The 19,712-nt window shown below is 35.3% G+C and overlaps 2 protein-coding genes across 2 annotated transcripts in view; both read left to right on the forward strand.

Annotated features, from left to right (window-relative positions):
* Positions 1–19,712, forward strand: part of LOC129800522 (uncharacterized) — a 256,784-nt gene that overhangs the window by 51,845 nt on the left and 185,227 nt on the right. The window lies entirely within an intron of this gene.
* Positions 9,704–11,345, forward strand: LOC129800523 (thymus-specific serine protease-like). Its single transcript, XM_055844977.1, has 3 exons — positions 9,704–10,519; positions 10,601–10,915; positions 10,973–11,345. Exons 1-3 carry the CDS (start codon positions 9,729–9,731, stop codon positions 11,319–11,321), a joined length of 1,455 nt encoding a protein of 484 aa, XP_055700952.1. The 5' UTR covers positions 9,704–9,728; the 3' UTR covers positions 11,322–11,345.

Genomic DNA, 19,712 nt, shown 5'->3' on the forward strand with positions numbered 1-19,712 from the left:
ATTTTAATTAAAAAACTCAATTTTGGTCAGATAAAAATTGATTTTAGTGAACTAATTTTGAATCTTGGTCAAAAATAAATTCGATTTCAGTTAGTAAAACATTGATATTAATTATTAAAATAATCAAAGTAAAAAGTTTATTTAAATAGAAATAAATTAAATTAAATATAAATAAAAAGTTAATTTTGTTTAGAAAAGAAGTTCGATTTTCGAGAGTAAAAATAATTTTTCACAAAAAATCATTTTATTTTGATTTATAAATGAATTAATTGTGGTCAGAAAATTCATTCAATTTCGATCAGTAAAAAATGATTAAAGTCAGTAAAATATATAATTTTTCATCATTAAAAAGATAATTTTGCTTTGCAAAAAAGTTGGACTTTGGTCAATAAATAGTTCAATTTTGACCAGTAAATAGGTTTTCAATTTCAATCAATAAAAAAATAAATTTTGGTCAATAAAAAAAAGGTTTTAATCAGCGAAAAATATAATCATGTTCAGTAAAACAGTCAGTGAAAATTTAATTTGTTGCCAGTTAATTATCAATTTCGTTAAGTAAAATCAAAAATCAATTTTTATCTGCAAATAAATTCAATTTCGACCAGTAAAAACTTTTTTTAGTCAGCAAAGCATATAAATTTTGATAAATAAAAATTAAAGATTAATTTTGGTTGGCAAATAAATTCAAATTTAGTCAATATGCTCCGTCACACCTTTTAGATCAGGAAAATTTCATGAAGTCGAAATTTTAGCTCGGTATAATTTCATGAAATCAAAATTCGCAAAGAAAATTCTTTTTTTTCTCAAAAGATTTGCTAAAATCTACCTCAGTTTTTTCGTCTCAAAATTTTGTACTGAAATAAATTTAATTTCTTATGAAGAGTTCGAAAAAGTGGAATGCTTTTAAGACAAGGATGTGACTTTCGCTTTTGGATAATTGACTAAATTAAATTTCTACTGCTAATTTTGAATAATAACTGACCTAAGTAAATTTTTACTGAATAAATTTATTATTTTTCTGGTAAAAACTACAATACTATAAATTTGCTTTTTCTAGCGATCGTGCAATTTTTGCGTTTTACTCTTTTGACCGATCATGAACTTCGCACTAATATTATACGTCAAGTGGCGCTGCAGTCGAATGATAGCCTGTTGATCTTTTAGAAATTTTTTGAATCAAATTGCAGTTAGTAAACTCGACAACACATAGCAGAGTTTTTAGATAATAGGGGAGACTGGGGCAAAAGTCACAAATCGAAAATTTTAAAATTCAATATCTTCCAAGATAAATAAGATAGCGGCTGAAATTTTTTTTCATAGATAGCCTCCATAGGTTTTCTTCAATGTCATAAGTTTGTTAGAATATGAACAAGGAATTTAGAAAATAAAATAATATCGAAAATTTTTAGCCTTATTTTTGAAATATTTTCCTTGCAGAAGATATCAATTATTAACTACTTATATTAAATTGGATGCACTGGTGAATATTTCCTATATTATCTGGATATTCTTTGAATACAAATTCGATATCTATTTTAGAATTTTAAAAAGATTCTTTTCTCCAGAAATCCTTTTATTAAAAACGACCACTTGGGGTAAAAAGTAACAAAAGCTATGGAGCAAAAAGTAACAAAAACCAAAACAATTTCTGATGTCCCACGGTGAAAAGAAACGTCAAATGCTATGTGTCATCGCTTGTTGTTTGCATTGGTCAAACGATTTGCAGTCTTTTGTGCGTTTTTTGTAAAATAGCTTAAAATGCGCTTTTCTCGCTGAAATAGAGAAAACGGTGTTTTACAAAGGTGTAGATGAATAAATTTCCTATGAAAATATGTAATCTAGGTATTTTACTTAAATTTACGGAATCCCGTAATAAAGCGAATAAAATGTGATAGTATCTTATGTCTGATACTATTTGCCGCAGCATTTTTGAGAATGATCACAAAATTACCTTTTATAAAACGGCTCGATAAATATATTTCCTTACAAAATAGAAGAAAATGACTTTCACAGAGTTGTAGTTAAAAAATATTTTTTTTATTCGGTGCATGCGTCAAGTTCCCCCGCTTTCTCCTAATGCTTTATCACAATTCCTACATAAGAACATTTCTGAACACTTTTGAGTTGATGAAGCTCTATGCTTTGTAGCTGAGATACCTGAGATATAATTAATAAATCACTCTAAACATATTTAGAGTAATGTGACCTATATATAGAACATCTGGCACCCCCTGTGGTCTCCCAGAAGTTTCTTTATTTATCAGAAGATGTGCGCCGTAAGGAAAAATCAAAGATGGAGCTTTGCATGGAAGCTTTTTTTTCTTTCTTTAGATTATATTCAAATTAAATGCCAAGGCGGAGAAGAGAATCTGTGTGGCGGTCTTTATAATAAAAAAAAAAAAACAGACAAAAAGGGGGCAAAATTGGTTGTGCCAAGAAGTGCGGACAAATAGAATACTATACAGGGGGGTAGGCTAAAAAAAAAGTTGAATGATGACATGCGGAGGAAGGATAAAGACGGCTTTTACTTGTCTCGGAAATCTTCTTATGGTTTTAGCCAAAGGGAGAGACTTGACGATATTAGTACAAGGACTAGGGGAGACTGGAGGGAATTGTACGCGGTGAGGATTAAATGGCAACAAATGAAACAATTCCCTTTATAAATTGTTTTAGAATTTGTTCATAGCTGCAATATCATTTGACATACATTGCCAACAATAAGTTTGTTGGTGGAAGAGAATCGCATCTCTTGTTCTCTTGTGGCGAATAGGAGTTGAATAGTTTTGCTTGGGATGGAATGGCATCCAAAGTCAAATGACGATGATTCCGAAGAAGGGACCTCGACATCTCACAGAAACTTCCAAGAGAAGAAGGAGGAAAAGACAAAGTCATAGGCTATGAATATATTTTAAATTGAAAGATTGAAATTATGGGTTAATTGGAACGCGAGCGATGGATCTTCGGGGTCGATCTGACATTTTGCATTTGATTCTTGTATGCAATATTTATTCTACAATATTCTCTCTTGGAGGTTTTTTTTTCCTCCGTACTTCTTGTGTCCCCCCTTTTATTGTGACTTTGCCAACGTCTTGCCAATCAAAGCTCATGTGGGTTAGGTAAAATCCGAAGGTAGAATACAGAAAATGAAAACTTATGACTTCTGACTCTATGATATGTTTCGATACAATGACACACAATATGACAACTAATTTGAATGTGAGAGGAAGGTATGTTTTTGCGGAAAAGTAAAACAGTCAAAAATTCGTTTCCGTTTTGTGTCGCGAAAAAAATCAATTTTCAATTCTATCCACTTCATTTGGGAAGAAATCGCACCTTAAGAGCCAAAAACGCGCAAGAAAAAGTCAAACATTTCCTGGACAATAAGATAGTAATAATATTACAGTGAATGGGAAAATAATAGAGCCAGATATAAAATACTTCATTGTGTGAGAGTCTCAGTTGCCCTTGCATAGGGCTAGGAGGCCCATATTAAAATATTTGTATGATCTATTTTGCGAAAACGACGTTTATGTCTCCCACTGTTTAGAGGTCAAACAGTAAGAGATATCGGCTTAAGGTTTTTGGAATACCCCGTCTCATGAGTCGACCGCTGGATCCACTGTTCACTACCCACGTAAACCATGGATGAGCTCGTTAAAATTCGTGCAAAATCGGAATACATCAACAGGGCATCATTGACAGTCCTAAATTGTAAGTTTGTTAAATGTTCCCATTTAAATAAATTGAACCAAAGGAACCCAGCGAACACAGTTAGCTGATAAAAGGTGTGTATTTAGCAAATTTTTGCTGAATTCATCACCTGGGACTAAGCGCAGACCTGTGCTCGTTAAAGGTCGTGCAAAATCGGAAATTTTCTGTTGATAATTTTAATGGAAATTACAGATAGCCGTACTGGTAACACTAATCCCGCTCATTCACGGTGCCATGATAAATATTTTTGCGCCAAAAAGACATAATAGAAAGAAAAACTCTCATAAAAATAAATTGTCTTCTTGATATTTTTGTCGGAAGACGGATAGCTGTTCACTACACATCCTTTAACTTTAATCTTGCAGAAATACAAAGAAATTAAATGCAAATATAACTTCAAATGGAAAGTTCTTAAATCGCGCGCAATTCAACTGTGAGAGAGAGAGATAGAGACACAAATAACTCACTTGACAAACGTCTGGCGGCGCTGCGGTTGCAAAAAATCTCTGAAATGCGACAAAATATTTTCTTCTCTATTTTATCCTTATTAGCAGGTCGTGTCCCTTCTTGTAATATGTACTTTTGCATTTCTTATTAACCAAAATAGTGTTGTACAAAAGGGTTTTTCTGAAACCTATCCTGAATTTTGGGACAGCTCAAAAGAATATGAGTCTTCCAGCTCAAAATTTCATCCCAATGTTTTTGTTGTAATATCGACTATTATTCATAATTAACCCAAATAACTGTATTCAACTGAAGTATTAAAAGGATTTACTTGTGGAAATGACTTAACTCTAAGTAGTTAAACAATTTTCACATTAAAAAACCTCTTATTTTCTCTACGTGAATTTTCGCGGCATTTCGAAAAATGCCAATAGGCACCACCAAATTATCTTCGGCTTTTCTTTTAGCTCAGGCCTGGCCTAAGGCCCTTTCGTTAAAAAAAATTAGCCCCCCCGACCCTCTGACCCGAGCTAGAAGGGATCAAAAAATTAATTTTCAAATGGCTGGATCTCCAATTCTAATTATCAAGATTCGAAAACTTTTAGTGTTTTGGAAATCTATCGTGAAGTTCTAACAACTCTAATGACATCCTTAATTTGATTCGATTTAATCAAAGGTCCATTTAGTGGAAAATCGAGTTTCGAAATTGTGATGTCGAATCTTTAAAAATAAGACTATGCTTTTCTTTAAATTTTAGTATGTTATAGTTAAGGTCGAGACCTTCCCAACGGTAGATCGCACTCCTCTCTTGATGTTTCCGTTCCCTGAACTGAGCGATAATCGAAAATGTTTAGGCCGGATCATATTTTCCGTATTTATGAAGCGGTTTCAACCAAATTTTAATGTATATTGTATCTAAGATCGAGATATTTTTAACGATGAGTTCCATACATTCCTACTCCACTCGACTGTACCCCGACCCTTAGGGGAGACTGGGGCACATGTAACCATTTTCGATAGATGCGAATTTGAGGTGATTTTCCAAGGACACCGTGATTTTTTGGAAAATATTTCTTAGCTCATGTTTTACCCTTGGGTATAGGCAATTCGTCGAGGGTAATGCGGATGCTGGAAAACAATTGAGTTTTCCATAAAAATAAAATTTGTGTCCCTGTGCATTTTTCTCTTTTCACAAAATACCTGGGGTAGAAGTAACCACTTTCTGGGGAGGATGTAAACACCTTTTTTCCCACCCTTGAAATTAACTTTGCACCACTCTCGATTATTTTAATTACTTAAGAGATATATAAAGACTGTATATTTTTCAAAAAATCACGACACTTTTTACAAAGAATAATTAAAATAGCAAAAAAACTAAAAGCATGCATATCAAAGACAGTTTTCAATGGATTTTCCCCATATTTTGACATCATGTGACTTTTTATTTAACACAGCGCCACCAATTTTTTTCGTAATCTATGAATTATAGATATTTCGCATGAAGGTAATTTCCCGCTCTTTTACCTACTCATTTTGTGAAATTGAAATTGCCTGGTTACATCTACCCCAAATTCTGTTTTCTGACCAATTATTAATTCTTTTGAAATAATGAGAATCCCAATTTGTCTAGTAAATCCATAAATATAATCCTAAAAGATGTAGGAAAGAACTGGTATTGCTACATTTCGATTATTTTACACAGTTTTTAATTTCCAGGTGGAAATCCAAATGACCAAAATAATTGAAATATCAACATTTTCGGGAAAAATGATTTTTATTTTTAAAATATTAGGATTTTATTGACCAATTCATCTGTGGACATACATCCCCATGGTATCTATGAATGCTTATGGGTTTTATCCACTGGAGTCTTAAAATTAATGAAAAAAATCACAGTGTTTACAACTACCCCAGTTTACTACTGCCCCAGTTCCCCCTGCTATATCCAAATGTACTGGACTCTATCTCTAATGTTTATTAACCGATTTCAATGTCATTGTAAAGAATTTCAGCTGCCATGAGCATATCTGGGCTTATCACTCTCCATCTAGAGACAGGTCCAATCCAGAGATAATCTCCAAGTCAATCAATGATGACTCTAAAATTTTTACCGCAACTGTAGAACTGGTGTACAATTTTCCGATCTTATTGTATAATCCTAAAAGAGTGCAGAAAATTTACGTGGAATCATTAGTGTTGGATATGAAAGTGACCATAGAGAATTCTTATTACAGCTATTATGGTCCTCAGCATCTTTTCTCCTACAGCCCCAAAATAGATCTCACTCAATATTTTCAGTTCAATTTCTTATTGCGACACGATACGAAATCAACTTTGCCAGGTGAAAGTCTTTTGTTAGGAGGAAACTGTTCCATCGAATGTCTGCACATTTCTGGTGAATTTTACTGGTGCATTTTCCACATTATTATTGGATGGATAATGATTCAAACATTTCTTTTTTTTATATGTATAACTCTCTGTCCTCCCCACTTTCTCCGTTTATTCAATTTCTTTTGCATAAAATCCACCCATTTGCCAATTATTTGGTACAAAATATGAATTTTATGATCGTGCGGTTTTCCAATGTGGTAATTGTCACAATTTCAGCCACAATTCAATCTCTAAATCGCCCATTAGGAGAGATATTTGAAAATCCACAGAGCAATTTCACTATACTATTTCCTCAGGTTTTTATAGCATTTTGTGCCTCGAGAGATTAATATTTGTCATAAAATTGTTTAAGGTGAGAGAGTGAGATTATTTTTAGACTGGACAATTGATGCCAAATTTCCTTTGAATGGGGTTAAAGTCGATTTTTCATTTGGAGTTCAGAAGTTGTTTCCTGTTATTTTTCTGCACATTAAATCAAATAAAATTTGCAGTCTGCTTTTCCGGTATCAGGAAGTTGTATTTTACCCGACAATCTCAAGTACCTAGCACTTTAAATTATAATCCCCAGCTGCTTGATAACACTCCACATGAGTACTATTGTGTATCACGTATGGAAATGATAATCAAACTCTGTCGGCTTTTCTTGAAGCTTTCTAAATTTCCACTTCTTTTGGTCTAGGTCAGTTTCTTTTACGTCTTTCAGTCTCATTTAAGAAATCTGATAAAAGAGAAACAAAGTGAAAGATTGGTTTTGCTTAGTCATGATACGATAATTTGAGAGGATTCCACAAATTGGTACATTTTTGGCTTATGGAGATGGGGGAACCACACTTGAAAACTTAAATAATACCGAACAGAGATAGGCCAATACCGCCTTCAATAAATTTGTCAGAAAATGATCGATAGACATGCCAATTGAAGGAATTTTTTTCTTAACGATAATTGGAAGCATGAATCAGTCGATTTTGATAAGGACTTCCTATATAAAAGTAGACTGTTGTAGAGATGGTTTCATTAGCAATCGTAAAGTTCCTACGGTCAAGATGTCAAGTTTTTGGATGAAGATTTTCCTCCTGTTGGGAGTCAGTTTAAGTGTAGTGCATGGTGAAGCTGAACTTCGTAATATAACACAATGGCTAGATCACACTGATCCCAATAATACCGCAACGTGGGAGAACAGATACTGGGTCGACGAGAGCTTCTACGAACCAGGAGGACCAATTTTCCTACTGGTTTCTGACCAATTGACCTTCTTTACTGAAGCACGCCTTGAAACGAGTCACTTCCTCGACTTGGCTGAGGAGTTCAACGCCCTGTTTGTTGCCAGTGAATTTCGGTTCTTCGGAGAAAATCGTCCTACTCCTGATGTCAGCCTGGAAAGTCTTCAGTACCTATCTACAGCACAAGGCTTGGGTGATCTAGTCAATCTTATCACTTTTATTAAGGAATCTAATGAAACCTTGAGAGATGCCAAAGTAATTGCTGCTGGATCAGGCTACGGAGCAGCTCTATCCGTTTGGCTGAAACAATCTCGTCCGGATCTTGTTGATGGTGTATGGGCTTCGAGTGCCTGGTTGCATGCCATTCCAGATTTTTACGAATTCGGCACAAATACGGCTGTCTCAATCAGGATCTACGGTGGTATGATCTGCTACGATAACCTAGCTGCAGCTTTTGACGAAATGGAATATCACTTCGTCAATGGACATTACGAGATCCTTCGGGATGGCTTGAACCTCTGTGACACAGAACATGGCCTTAATGGAAGCTACGCAGGCCAACTTCTTTTTGGCGGTGTCGCTACTGCCATTGGATCATCAATTCAAGTTTTGCAGTAAGTTAATACAAAGAGATTTTCTTCAACAAAGGGTACTGAACAGATCTTTTTATTGATAGTGCTGCAGCTATGGTCAATCTCTGCAATGACTTGTCCAATGCCACAACACCTTTCGAAGGTCTTTCCAATTGGATGACTAATAGAGTTACCCCAGAACTTGGATGCACGATGATTGATTATACGCAATTTTTGGAATTCATTGATGTTGAGGACTGGGAAGCAGATGCTGCAGTATGGGGTACTCGTCAAGGACTTTACCAAGTTTGTACAACTTATGGTGCATTTAGAACTTCAAATGGAGATGATCATCCATTTGGTGATCGATTCCCTATGGACTTCTACCTAACCCAATGTCGAGATCTTCTCAATGGAACGTGAGTTCTTTATTGTCATTTTTTGGGATCAAGATTCAAATCATTTTGTTTTCAGGATGACCGATGAGGAAATCATTGCAAATATTGAGAGAACTAATGAAATCTACGGAGGACTTACACCGAATGTGACGAACGTTTACTTCACAACTGGCAACTTGGATCCCGAAAGGACACTTTCAGTTCGAGAAGATTTGAGTGAAGATGTAGTGGCTGATACCATATCGTACTTTGGTTTTGCTGCTGATTTCTTCCCTATGAATGTTACTATTAACGAAGGGTTGAGGGCTGTGCAGAACCGTGTTAGGACTCTCATCGGTCAATGGCTTTCCGATGATGGAGAGACCCCTCCGACAACGGAGCCGCCGACGGAAACTACAACAGAACCAGGAACGGAAACTACAACAGAACCAGGAACGGAGACTACAACAGAAACAGGAACGGAAACTACAACAGAACCTGGAACGGAAACTACAACGGAACCAGGAACAGGAGAAACCGAGCCCATCGAAACAACAACGCAACCCGAAGATTTCTAATTAGGATTTACGCCTTAGAAATAAATAGAAAGAATAAATAATTGATTTACATGAAGAATTTTGCCGTTACCAGTTTTTTGCGGTGCAATTAAAGTATCAGGGGTATCAGCTATTGGTGTATTTCTCAGAATTGATTGGATTACCGATAGATTGCTGATAACTAGGGTAGGTCAGTTTTGAGATACCTTAGCGGAATTTAATAGGAAGATGAGAGGAAAGTGAAAGCTTTGATCTTGCGATGTTTTGATGGACTTCTTAAGCAGAAATTCCGACAAGATATGGAGATAGCGCCTGCAATAAAATTGTCACAAGTGATTGATAATCCAATGAATGTAGTAGGTACTTGTAATAATTGATAAGGAAATTCTATAAATATCGGACTTTTTCAGAGAATCGTTTTAGTAGGGGTCCAAGCCCGTTAGAAAATTGTATAAAATGTCGAATTCATGGCTAAAGGTCCTTCTTCTTCTGGGAGTAAGTTTAGGTGTAGTGTATGGTGAATTTGAAGTGCACAACATTACCCAGTGGTTAGACCATACAGATCCCAACAACACAGAAACATGGGAGAACAGATACTGGATCGATAATAGTTCGTACACACCTGGTGGACCAATTTTCCTCTATGTCGGAGATATGTCTTTCTTCTTTACGGAATTTCGACTCAATTCCAGCCATTTTGTCGATCTTGCTCGAGAATATGAAGCTCTTATCGTAGCAACGGAGCATAGATTTTATGGTGAAAGTCGACCTACTCCCAATGTTAGTCTCGAAAGTTTGCAGTTCTTGAATACGGAACAGGCTCTTGGTGACCTTGCAACAGTGATTACCTTTATCCGGAATTCTAGTGAAGAGTTGGCTGATGCCAAAGTGATTGCAGCTGGATCTGGACATGGTGCAGCTCTAGCCGTTTGGCTCAGACAATCTCGTCCGGATCTCGTTGATGGTGTGTGGTCGTCAAGTGCGAGGATGCATACCATGATAGATTTTTCTGATTTTGGAACTAATACTGCCATTTCGATAAGGATCTACGGAGGGATGACCTGCTACGAGAACTTAGCGTCAGCTTTTGAAGACATGGAACATTTATTCGCGAATGGCAGCTACGAAATCCTCCGGGATAGTTTGATGCTATGCGATACTGAACATGGGATTGAAGGAAATTACGCAGCAGATCTTCTCTTTGGGCAAATGGCTGCGGCTGTTGGTACTTCAATTCAGAGTTTCCAGTGAGTTTAACTGTATAATCTGTGATGTAATATGGGGTGATGCCTTGTAAGCTGATAAGTATTTTATCTGGTTCGTTTTAGTGCGGCTGCTTTTACCAATCTCTGTGGTGATCTTGCAAATGGTACCACGCCTTTCCACGGGCTTTCTGATTGGGTGACGAATAGAATTTACCCTGAATTTGGATGCATGATGATTGACTATACTCAGTTTTTGGACTTTATCTATGAGGTCGATTGGGATGCAGATTCTGTAGCTTGGGGTGTCCGTCAACAGTTGTATCAATCTTGTACTGAATACGGTTGGGCTAGGACATCAAGTGGAGACGATCATCCATTTGGGGATCGATTCCCCATTGATTTCTATATAACCCAGTGCGAAGATCTCCTCAACGGAACGTGAGTTTGATTGTTTTTTGATTGAGAAGTAGGGCTCTAGAGAGATATACTTTTCAGGATGACTAAGGAGGAAATGATAGCAAGTATTGAAAGGACCAATGAGATTCATGGAGGACTCACACCAAATGTGACGAACGTTTACTTTACGAATGGGAACCTGGATCCTGAAAGGACCCTTTCGGTTCAACAGGACTTGAACGAAGACGCGGTTGCTGATAATATTTCGTTCTTTGGTTTTGCTGCTGATTGGTTCACTATGGATGTGACTGTTTACGAAGGGTTGAGGTACGTTCAGAATCGCGTTAGGACCCTTATTGGTCAGTGGATTGAGCACGAAGTGGAGATCCCTACGACAACTGAACCGCCAACAGATACTACAACAATATCAGTAACTGAAGTTTACTGAAATAAATGATCCTTGATCCTAAAATATTCATTCATTTGCAACGGCCTATCCCTATCGAGATCGCGAGCCTGGGACACTCAAGTAGTCTATGTCTGTTCGATCCTCCGCCACTTCAGGAAGATGTTCGCGATCGATCCCAAAGCGTTCCAAGACAAGGTCCTGAACGTGCTTCAGTCACCTTGTTCTAGGTCCTAGTTCTGCCTCAAGGTTGACACCTCATCATAATGGCTTTCTCAAAATATCTCACAGGAATTTCGCAATTTGATTAATTTGGAAATTCTCCGTACTATCTAAGCATAATTTGTCTCAATTAATCTGTTGACGTAGGGCATGACAAAGATTTTTCACATGGCTATTTCGACATTTTGTGTATCTGGGGCGTACAATATTGATAAATTTTCCACCAAAACACTCGATAAAAATTCAAGTGGTCTCGTGAAGTGTAAAAATACAACTTGGTTCTAATCTAAATCTGTTTTTATCATTTTTCTCTCTATACTTCACTTGCAAGATAATTGTCAAGAGGTAAAGCTCAAAAGATAATAGTGGTATCAGACATGGTCTAGCATTTAAGAGAAGATGAATCTTTCTGTGGGTAAAATGTTGGAGATGCGATCATAAATTGTGGGAAGAAAAGTTCAGTGTGTTAAGGGCAAAATGTAAATTGGATACTGTGAATAGGCAAAAATGGCATGGTGGTGGCTGCATTTCCTGTGGCAGGTTGATTTTGAGCCATAGCCATGTCTTGAGTCAATTTGAAAAAGTGTCTGCATAGCTTCCAACTCTGCATGGAAGATGAATCTTCCTTCCATCTCTTCGTGCCACTCAAAGTCCAATTACATTAAATCTGCGACTCATGGGCATTCATTTCGTCGTCCTTGATGGTGGCAACCGATCCGTGCGATGAGAATGTTATTTAAAATATAATATGAACTATCAGCAATTTATTTCTATACCCATTCACAATTGCCATTACGATCAGAATCACCGCATGGAGTTGTCGTGATTTCTGTTCTTCATCCACTTTCGCTCTCTGGACATCATTGGGGCTCTATTGTGAGTACCAGGAGAGGGAACAAGGGGTACAGTCCTGTGGTCGCGTGGGTGGATTGTTGGGTATTTTTCATTGTCTTGGGGGTGTAGTTTTTTGTCCCTGGGCATTGCTATAAATTAATAAATGCGCAGTTGAGCTTCATGTTTTCCCTAGTTTTTCTTTTACCTTTCATCTCTTAACACATAAGATGGTCTATCTCGTCTAGAAATCCACATGTGGCTTTCTGCACTCAGACAAAAGAAAAATTCAAAATGACAAGATGTTATTGGAAAATTGTACTCAAGATTTCTATCAAGTTTGGGAAGTAATTTCTTATGCTTCTGGCACATAGTTTTGATCAGGAAAATTTCATGAAATCGTAATTTACATCTCTTTCTTTCTCAAAAATTTTAAATAAGTCTATCCCACTCTTTTGCCCTCTTTTTCTTTTGATCGTCATAACAAATTCAATCTAGTTCAATTAAATTTGAGTACTAAATAGTAGGACAGAATATACAAACCGCTTGAGAAAGAAAGGGATGTTTTTCTGATTTAAAAGATGTGCTAGAGCAAAGGTGAGCAAGAATCGTTTGAAACCGATTCAAAACCAGTATCCTATGTTGAAAATCCTTTAAAAACTAAATACATCCATTAAAATAGATATCAAAATCATCAATATATAAAATTAATTTCTGACAAATGGTGAGGAAAAACAATAAATATCCCAAGAAGCAAAATAGCTGCCTTATAGAACCAAGTATTAAACAAGTCTCTTAATGCACTTTTAAAAGACTTAAAGTGAGAATTTTCTGTAGAAATTCCTATAGGAGCTCTTAAGATCCTAAAGAGTGCGCCGCTTTACTTATAGTAATCTCAGTAATGGGACCAAGAGCGTTATAAGCAAACAAAAAGTTTTATGGTTCTACAGTGCCTTACTTAAGGAATTCTACAAGACTATATTAAGAAAAAAAATTTTTCATGGGATAACATATAGAAGGGGATATTACCCATTAATAGCCCTGCTGCGTTTGAAACAGAATAAACGTTAAATGAAAATTATACGTCAATATGGTCAAAACGCTACTTGGACAATCTTATTTTGACTTCAAACGGTTCTTGCTCACCTCTGTTCTAGAGACTTTAGCATTCACAAAATTGCCAGGTAGTTATTTTGACACTTTAAATAATTTGATGTTTGTGACATTTGTGACATTTAATGACAAAACCGCTTCTGAAAAACTTAACCAAGGGTGTGCAAGACCCGTTTGAAACCGAATAAACGTCAAAATAAGTTTGTTCTGGGTGGCGTTTTGACCATTGATGTACAAGATTAATTTGACGTTTATTCAGTTTCAAACGGTTCTTGCACACCTCTGTACTTAACAATACATTAAATTTAAGTCTAAGCCTATTTCGAGCCTTGCTCTCGGTCTTGATCCCCTGAAAGAGTTTTGTCATTTTCGTAAACAAAATTCCTTTGTCAAAATTTGAACCATATCTACTTATCCGTTTAACGAGGTAGTAGAAGTGTGGATTAAGTTTTGAAATTGTTGTGAAATTTTGGAAAATCTTACATTTTTATGTGAAAATTTGTTAAATTATTATTGAAATGATTTTTAAATGCATTTCTTAAATTGTCCTTTTGCAAAAACAATATATTGTACGCAGAAAAAAGACTTCGTAAATGTTTGTGAAATCCCACTGAAGAACTGAAAAGTTCGTAAAAGTTTGTACTTGTTTGACAAACGTCTACGATCACTTGACGACTATTTTTTAGTTTTTTCTTGGATTGTAAATGTTCATAAACACACAGAAACCTTTTCGTAAAATTTTGTCATTTATTTGTAAAGTTTTGTTAGAAGCACAAAAGCTTTACGAACAAATATTTGTTGTGATTATTTCGATTTAAGAGGATTTCGTAAGTCCTCACTGGGGTGCACAAACATTTAGGGTAAAGTGATACAAGTTGGACATAGTGTTACAAGTTGGACAATGCAATGGTACGATTTGGACAGAGCTCTTTTCTTAATAAATTTAGTACTTCATTTTTATTTGTATATTATTTTTATTTGTATGCACTTGGGGTGCACAAGCATTTAGTGTAAAGTGATACAAGTTGGACATAGTGTTACAATTTGGAACAATTCGCCGGTGCAAGTTGGACATGGCTTTTTTCCTGATAAATACAGTACAAAATTTGTTTTTAATCACAAGGAACCAAATTATAAAACTGAAGCATTTAAAATATACAAATAAAAATGAAGTACTAAATTTATTAAGAAAAAACCCTGTCTAAATTGTACCATTGCATTGTCCAACTTGTACCATTGTCCAAATTGTACCACTTTACCCTATGTACAATTTAAAAACAAAACTTAAAAAATAGAACTGTTCATCTTCATTTAACCCTCCAATTCTGAGATAAATCTTTAAGTCTTTAATCTTTAAATCGCCCTTTAAAGGCCGATTCATATTATCTGATAAAAATTTTTAATATTAAAGTGTCAAATTTATTTAAACCTTTAAGACTGTAAATTTCGTATTCTACGCTAAAGTTTTACAGACTTAAAGATGTCAAACGTCTATAAATCGTCTTTAATTTAAAAGCGGCTCGAGAGGACTTTTTAAACATTTAAGTCCAGTTCAATTTGAGATTGTCAATTGTTCAAGAGGTGTATTTAATAAAAAAAAAATGTGAGTTTAATTTATCACATTACTTAAATTATTACTTTGTGGGTTTCCTTGCATCCGTTCATTCATATTTAACTGCTTATCCCTAAAATGGGCTCAATGTTGGCCTTCTATGACACGTTTCTTTCTCCTTTCTTCGCTGCTTCTGTAAGGTTAAACACCTTTAGACTTTTATGTTTTTCCAGTGAAACTTAGCTTAAGCTTCTTCTCGAACAACTCCCTGGAAAGTTGGCCTTTTTATATGTAGCTATTTGAAGCCAATTCCTAAATTGATCTCGGACTCAGCTCACAGTGCTCCAAGGAAAAAAATTATTTAAACAAAAATTTAGTATATTTATCCCTCCATACGGAAAGGTATCTTATAATACGGAAAAACTTCTCACTTTTTAAATATTTAGCATAATCATCACGAGTGCAGAAAAATTCCCATACGCATTTGTATGTGAAAGTAAGAAATTGGCTTCAACTTTGAAGGCTATTCGCCGGGGACTAGTTCTCGAACTTTTCTTAATTATTTCAGTTTTTCCTGAGTGTAAATGAAATTTGCAACAATTCTTGGTATTTTTCTCAAGTTGACTTTTTGATAGTACTCTTGGGTATGTGGCTGAATAAATGATTGTTCCACTGTGGGTGCCCCCACGAATAGGAGACGATAGAGAGATTTAAATGAGTCTGGGAAACAAGGCAAAATCAACACCAATTTATCCCATATAGACACTCAAGAGACGGACATTGTTGATAGAGTCTATTCTTGCAAAAACGCCCTCAATATTGATTTGTTGCTTCGATGGTTGACTGGACGATATGTAGCTATAGGATATGCATAACCTTTTTCGGTGCCCACGTGTATTTCTTAGTTTACATGTTTTACCTCTTGAGTGCCCAGGGATCGGACCAGAAGGGGTGGAAAAGGGGCCAAGATGTCGAGGAATGTTGCGACACTGTTTGACTTATTAAAGAGATATCCCTCTCTAATTTTTTTCCACGAATTTCTTCCTGATACCCAAGTTCTCTATAGGCAAAGTATTTTCTGTGGGGGTGAACCTAAGAGTGAAGGATTGGTGTTTTTGTTTGTTTGCGGTGCGCGCAAAATTATTCCTCATGGGCTCGATCAACCAATGTTATCGCTGGTAGAGGTGAATTTATTTAAATGGAATTATACATTACAAGACTTTTAACTCCTGCACACGTTGAAGGTTTTTTCATTTTCTTGTTTACGTTTTTTTTTTTCCTTTTGCCTATGATATATAGAGTGTCAGAGTGGTGCTTGTCTCTCTGCAATATCAATGAAAAATTCATACATGGATTCCCTCAAATCGATTTAAACATATTAAATGCGAAGACGTGAGATAACAATTGATCCCCATATGAATTGTTATTGTTGGTTAAATGCAGTTGTCGGCTTCAATGGTCAAACATTTCGAGATGATGGAATTTTTTTATTGTTTCTTTTTTTTATTCAATCCACTGTTAATTCAACAAATATTCAAGCTTTGAAGCTTTTCTTTTTATTGCTCCAAGTGACCGGGAGAGTTTTGTATATAATCGTTCAATGATTATTTATGGAATACTTAAAAACGGACTGATAATTTTTTTGAATACCTTTTCATGAGTTATCGAGGATAAAATAATTCATCCATGCTTCCTAATAACCTTGGACTGTTCCTTTTCTTGGGTTTTTCAAGGTCAAATGCTAAACTGTTGAAAATTTATCTTTAATAAATACTTTTAAAATTTTTCATGTGATAAATTAGGATACACTAATCGAGTATCCGACTCATATCAATTACTAAGAGTTTCATTGAGCCCTTTCCAATGGCCATTCAATGCGCACTGATCTTTTATGGTTTTCTGCTTCTGCATTTACCTTAAGAATTTGTCATATGACATTGTCATATTGTTACAAGATAATACCACTGGAATCAAGCGAAATCCAAATGTATTTCAACCGTTTAGAATTTTTTAATTTTATTCTTTATGGCTCCGGCACACCTTTTAGATCAGGGAAATTTCATAAAGTCAAAATTTACATCCATTTCTTTATTAAAAGCGCTGAATATGTCCATCCTACTCTTTCTCACTCTTCTTCTTCTTTTGAACATCAAACCAAATTAGATTTAGTTCAATTTAATTTTGGGTGAGAAAGAGTGAGATAGACTTACGCAAGTATTTTGAGAAAGAAAATGCTGCGAATTTTGATTTCATGAATTTTACCGATCTAAAAGTTGTAACGGAGATCTTAAGGATGAAATACATTTTTCAAAGCTATGTTCCTGTTCAAATCGGTCATCAACTAAATCCCAGAAAAAATAGGAAAATTTCTTGAAATGCTGAAATTAGGTTTGAACTTTCAATGTTTATTGTGCTGGCACATCTTTTCAATTGAATGAATTTCAATTGATCGTAATTTTACCTCTTACTCTTTCAAACTGAAATAAGATACATATGTTTGTCTCTTTCTGTCAAATGAAAATTTAAATTTCAATTTTATTTTCAATTCCAAATTTAATTTTAAATTGACAGAGACAGCTGTATCTGATTTCGGTTTGAAAGAGTAAAAGGTAAAATTTCAATCGATTGAAATTCACTCAATTGAAAAGGTGTGCCAGCGCCATTAGGCTATAGCATTGCAAATTCGAGCATTCCACTAAGTCTCAAATCCCTTCTCAGCATTTTTTTTTTGTTTTTTGGTTTATCTTTAGAGATAAAGGATGGACACTGTGAGTCCCAAAGAGAGTGACGAGGCGAAAAGGGCCTGAAGAAAAAGAAGCCTCATGAAGTATTTTTAATGTGTTCAAATTGAGAGCCCCATTGAGAGTGTTTTCATGAATTTATATGATGTTTCTTTATGATTTGCGATTCACCAATTTGTGGGTGGTATTCTTGTACAGTGTCTGTGAGGGAAGGGAAGTCAGCACGATAGCCAGTTCATGTCCAGAAGTCTCATGGAATAAATTTTGTTATTCCGAAGAGAGTGAAGATCAAGATTTTGGTTTTTTTATCGGATTTGAGTGATTTATTGGTTGGGGCACTATAAAAAGCGAGGGTGGGATGAATAAAAGGGACTTGAGAGAGAGATTAAAAAAGTCATATAAAGTTGTTCAAAATTTGTTGGCAAAATATTTTGCATTTGTTTGTGATGATAATGGGACATGCGGTTGATCCAACATGAAGAAGAGGCGCGCAATCGCGGTTGGTGGCGGTGGAGATCGATTCAACTGGCAAGATCTCCCAGTTGGTGGTTTAGTTCTTTTATTTGGCTCAAAATCATGGACCAGGGACACTGCAAAGGGATGGGATGTACAATAATTTTGGAAAAAAATACTTCCATTCTGTGCAATTGCATTTTTACTCACAATTAATGGAATTTTCCGAACATTTTCGGAATTGTTATTATAAATAAAATAATAACACGGTTCATTCTTTGCAGAGGTATTGCCCAAGAAGCAAAATAGTTTTTAGGTGTAAATTGTTGTAGAATTTCCATACTGACAGAAATCCGAAAAAGTTAAAATAACATTCCGGAAATGTTAATTTTACCCTACAGTATTGATCCGAAATCGGTGTAAATATTATGCTTTTTAGGTGTATTATGGGTTAAAGTTATCCTTTTTTGATGTTATTTTTACCCTTAAAAAGGTGTAAAATTAACTTTAAAAAATGTTGATATATATTTACACCTAAAAAGTGTTAAAGTTATGAGGAAAAAAAGTTAATAGCACCCCCGTTTTTTCTCAGTGCAGAAGAACTAGGGTAAGATGGGGTAATTTGGAATCATGTATAATTTGAAACTGGTCTTATACTTCTTCGTGGTTTTCTTTACCTCTTTGACAATCTGAAACAGTGAGAAAATCTCAAAATTCCAAAATAGACATGATTCCGAATTACCCCATCTTACCCTAATACTTTTACAACTATTAAGGATGAATATTGAAATACATTTTTATAGTATACTGAGTGATAACGTCATCTGCACCGTAAAATTGACAAGTGAAGCACATAACCTCAAACTGATCACACAAAATTTTCACAAGAAACTATCGCAAGTTACAGAATCTAATTTACTATCAATTCAGTGGATCGTTCACAAACTTTGCCAGGTGATCACATGGTCTCAAAAGAAAAATAAATAAAATAAATAAATAAAGCAACATTTTCGAAAATACTAGGTTCTTCCGTGATAAGTTGCCAATTTCTTCTCTAAAGAATCTTCAAAGCATTGAGAAATAGGAAAATTTAATTGCATCTGGTAACTTACTATGGAAAGTGGCCATGCTTCGTACGATCCTAAGCTTCGTTATGACTAATTTTTTCTTATGTTTCTCAACAAATGTGACTCATCGCACTCATATTTTGAAAACTAGGAGAAATTGCTCAGTTTTTACGAAGTTTGAGATAGTAAAGTCAGTAGAGTAGATAGAGTAGTGTCTCTATGACTGTGAGGTCTCGGGTTCGAGATTAGGCAGCTGCAGATCTTTCAGCTGTTGATTAGTCTCCACAAACCGATGTTGGTTTACCGTGATATAAAGGGGGAATGAGTGTTTCAGAACGCACACAGAGCACTGTGATATAAAGCAGGTTTACCGCCTTTGGGGTTAAGATAGAACAGGAGAATGGGGAGTGAATAATGGGCCCGGATAAATGGCTTAGCTGTAGCGGTTCCGTTA

Source organism: Phlebotomus papatasi, chromosome 2 (genome assembly GCF_024763615.1).
Source record: "Phlebotomus papatasi isolate M1 chromosome 2, Ppap_2.1, whole genome shotgun sequence".
Classification (NCBI taxonomy): Eukaryota; Metazoa; Arthropoda; class Insecta; order Diptera; family Psychodidae; genus Phlebotomus; species Phlebotomus papatasi.

Excerpts from the sequence above, each read along its gene's own strand:
- LOC129800523 (XM_055844977.1), top strand. The coding sequence starts at position 9,729 with ATGTCGAATTCATGGCTAAAGGTCCTTCTTCTTCTGGGAGTAAGTTTA. Across the intron at positions 10,520-10,600 it reads ACTTCAATTCAGAGTTTCCA|TGCGGCTGCTTTTACCAATC; the intron begins GTGAGTTTAACT and ends GGTTCGTTTTAG. Across the intron at positions 10,916-10,972 it reads GAAGATCTCCTCAACGGAAC|GATGACTAAGGAGGAAATGA; the intron begins GTGAGTTTGATT and ends TATACTTTTCAG.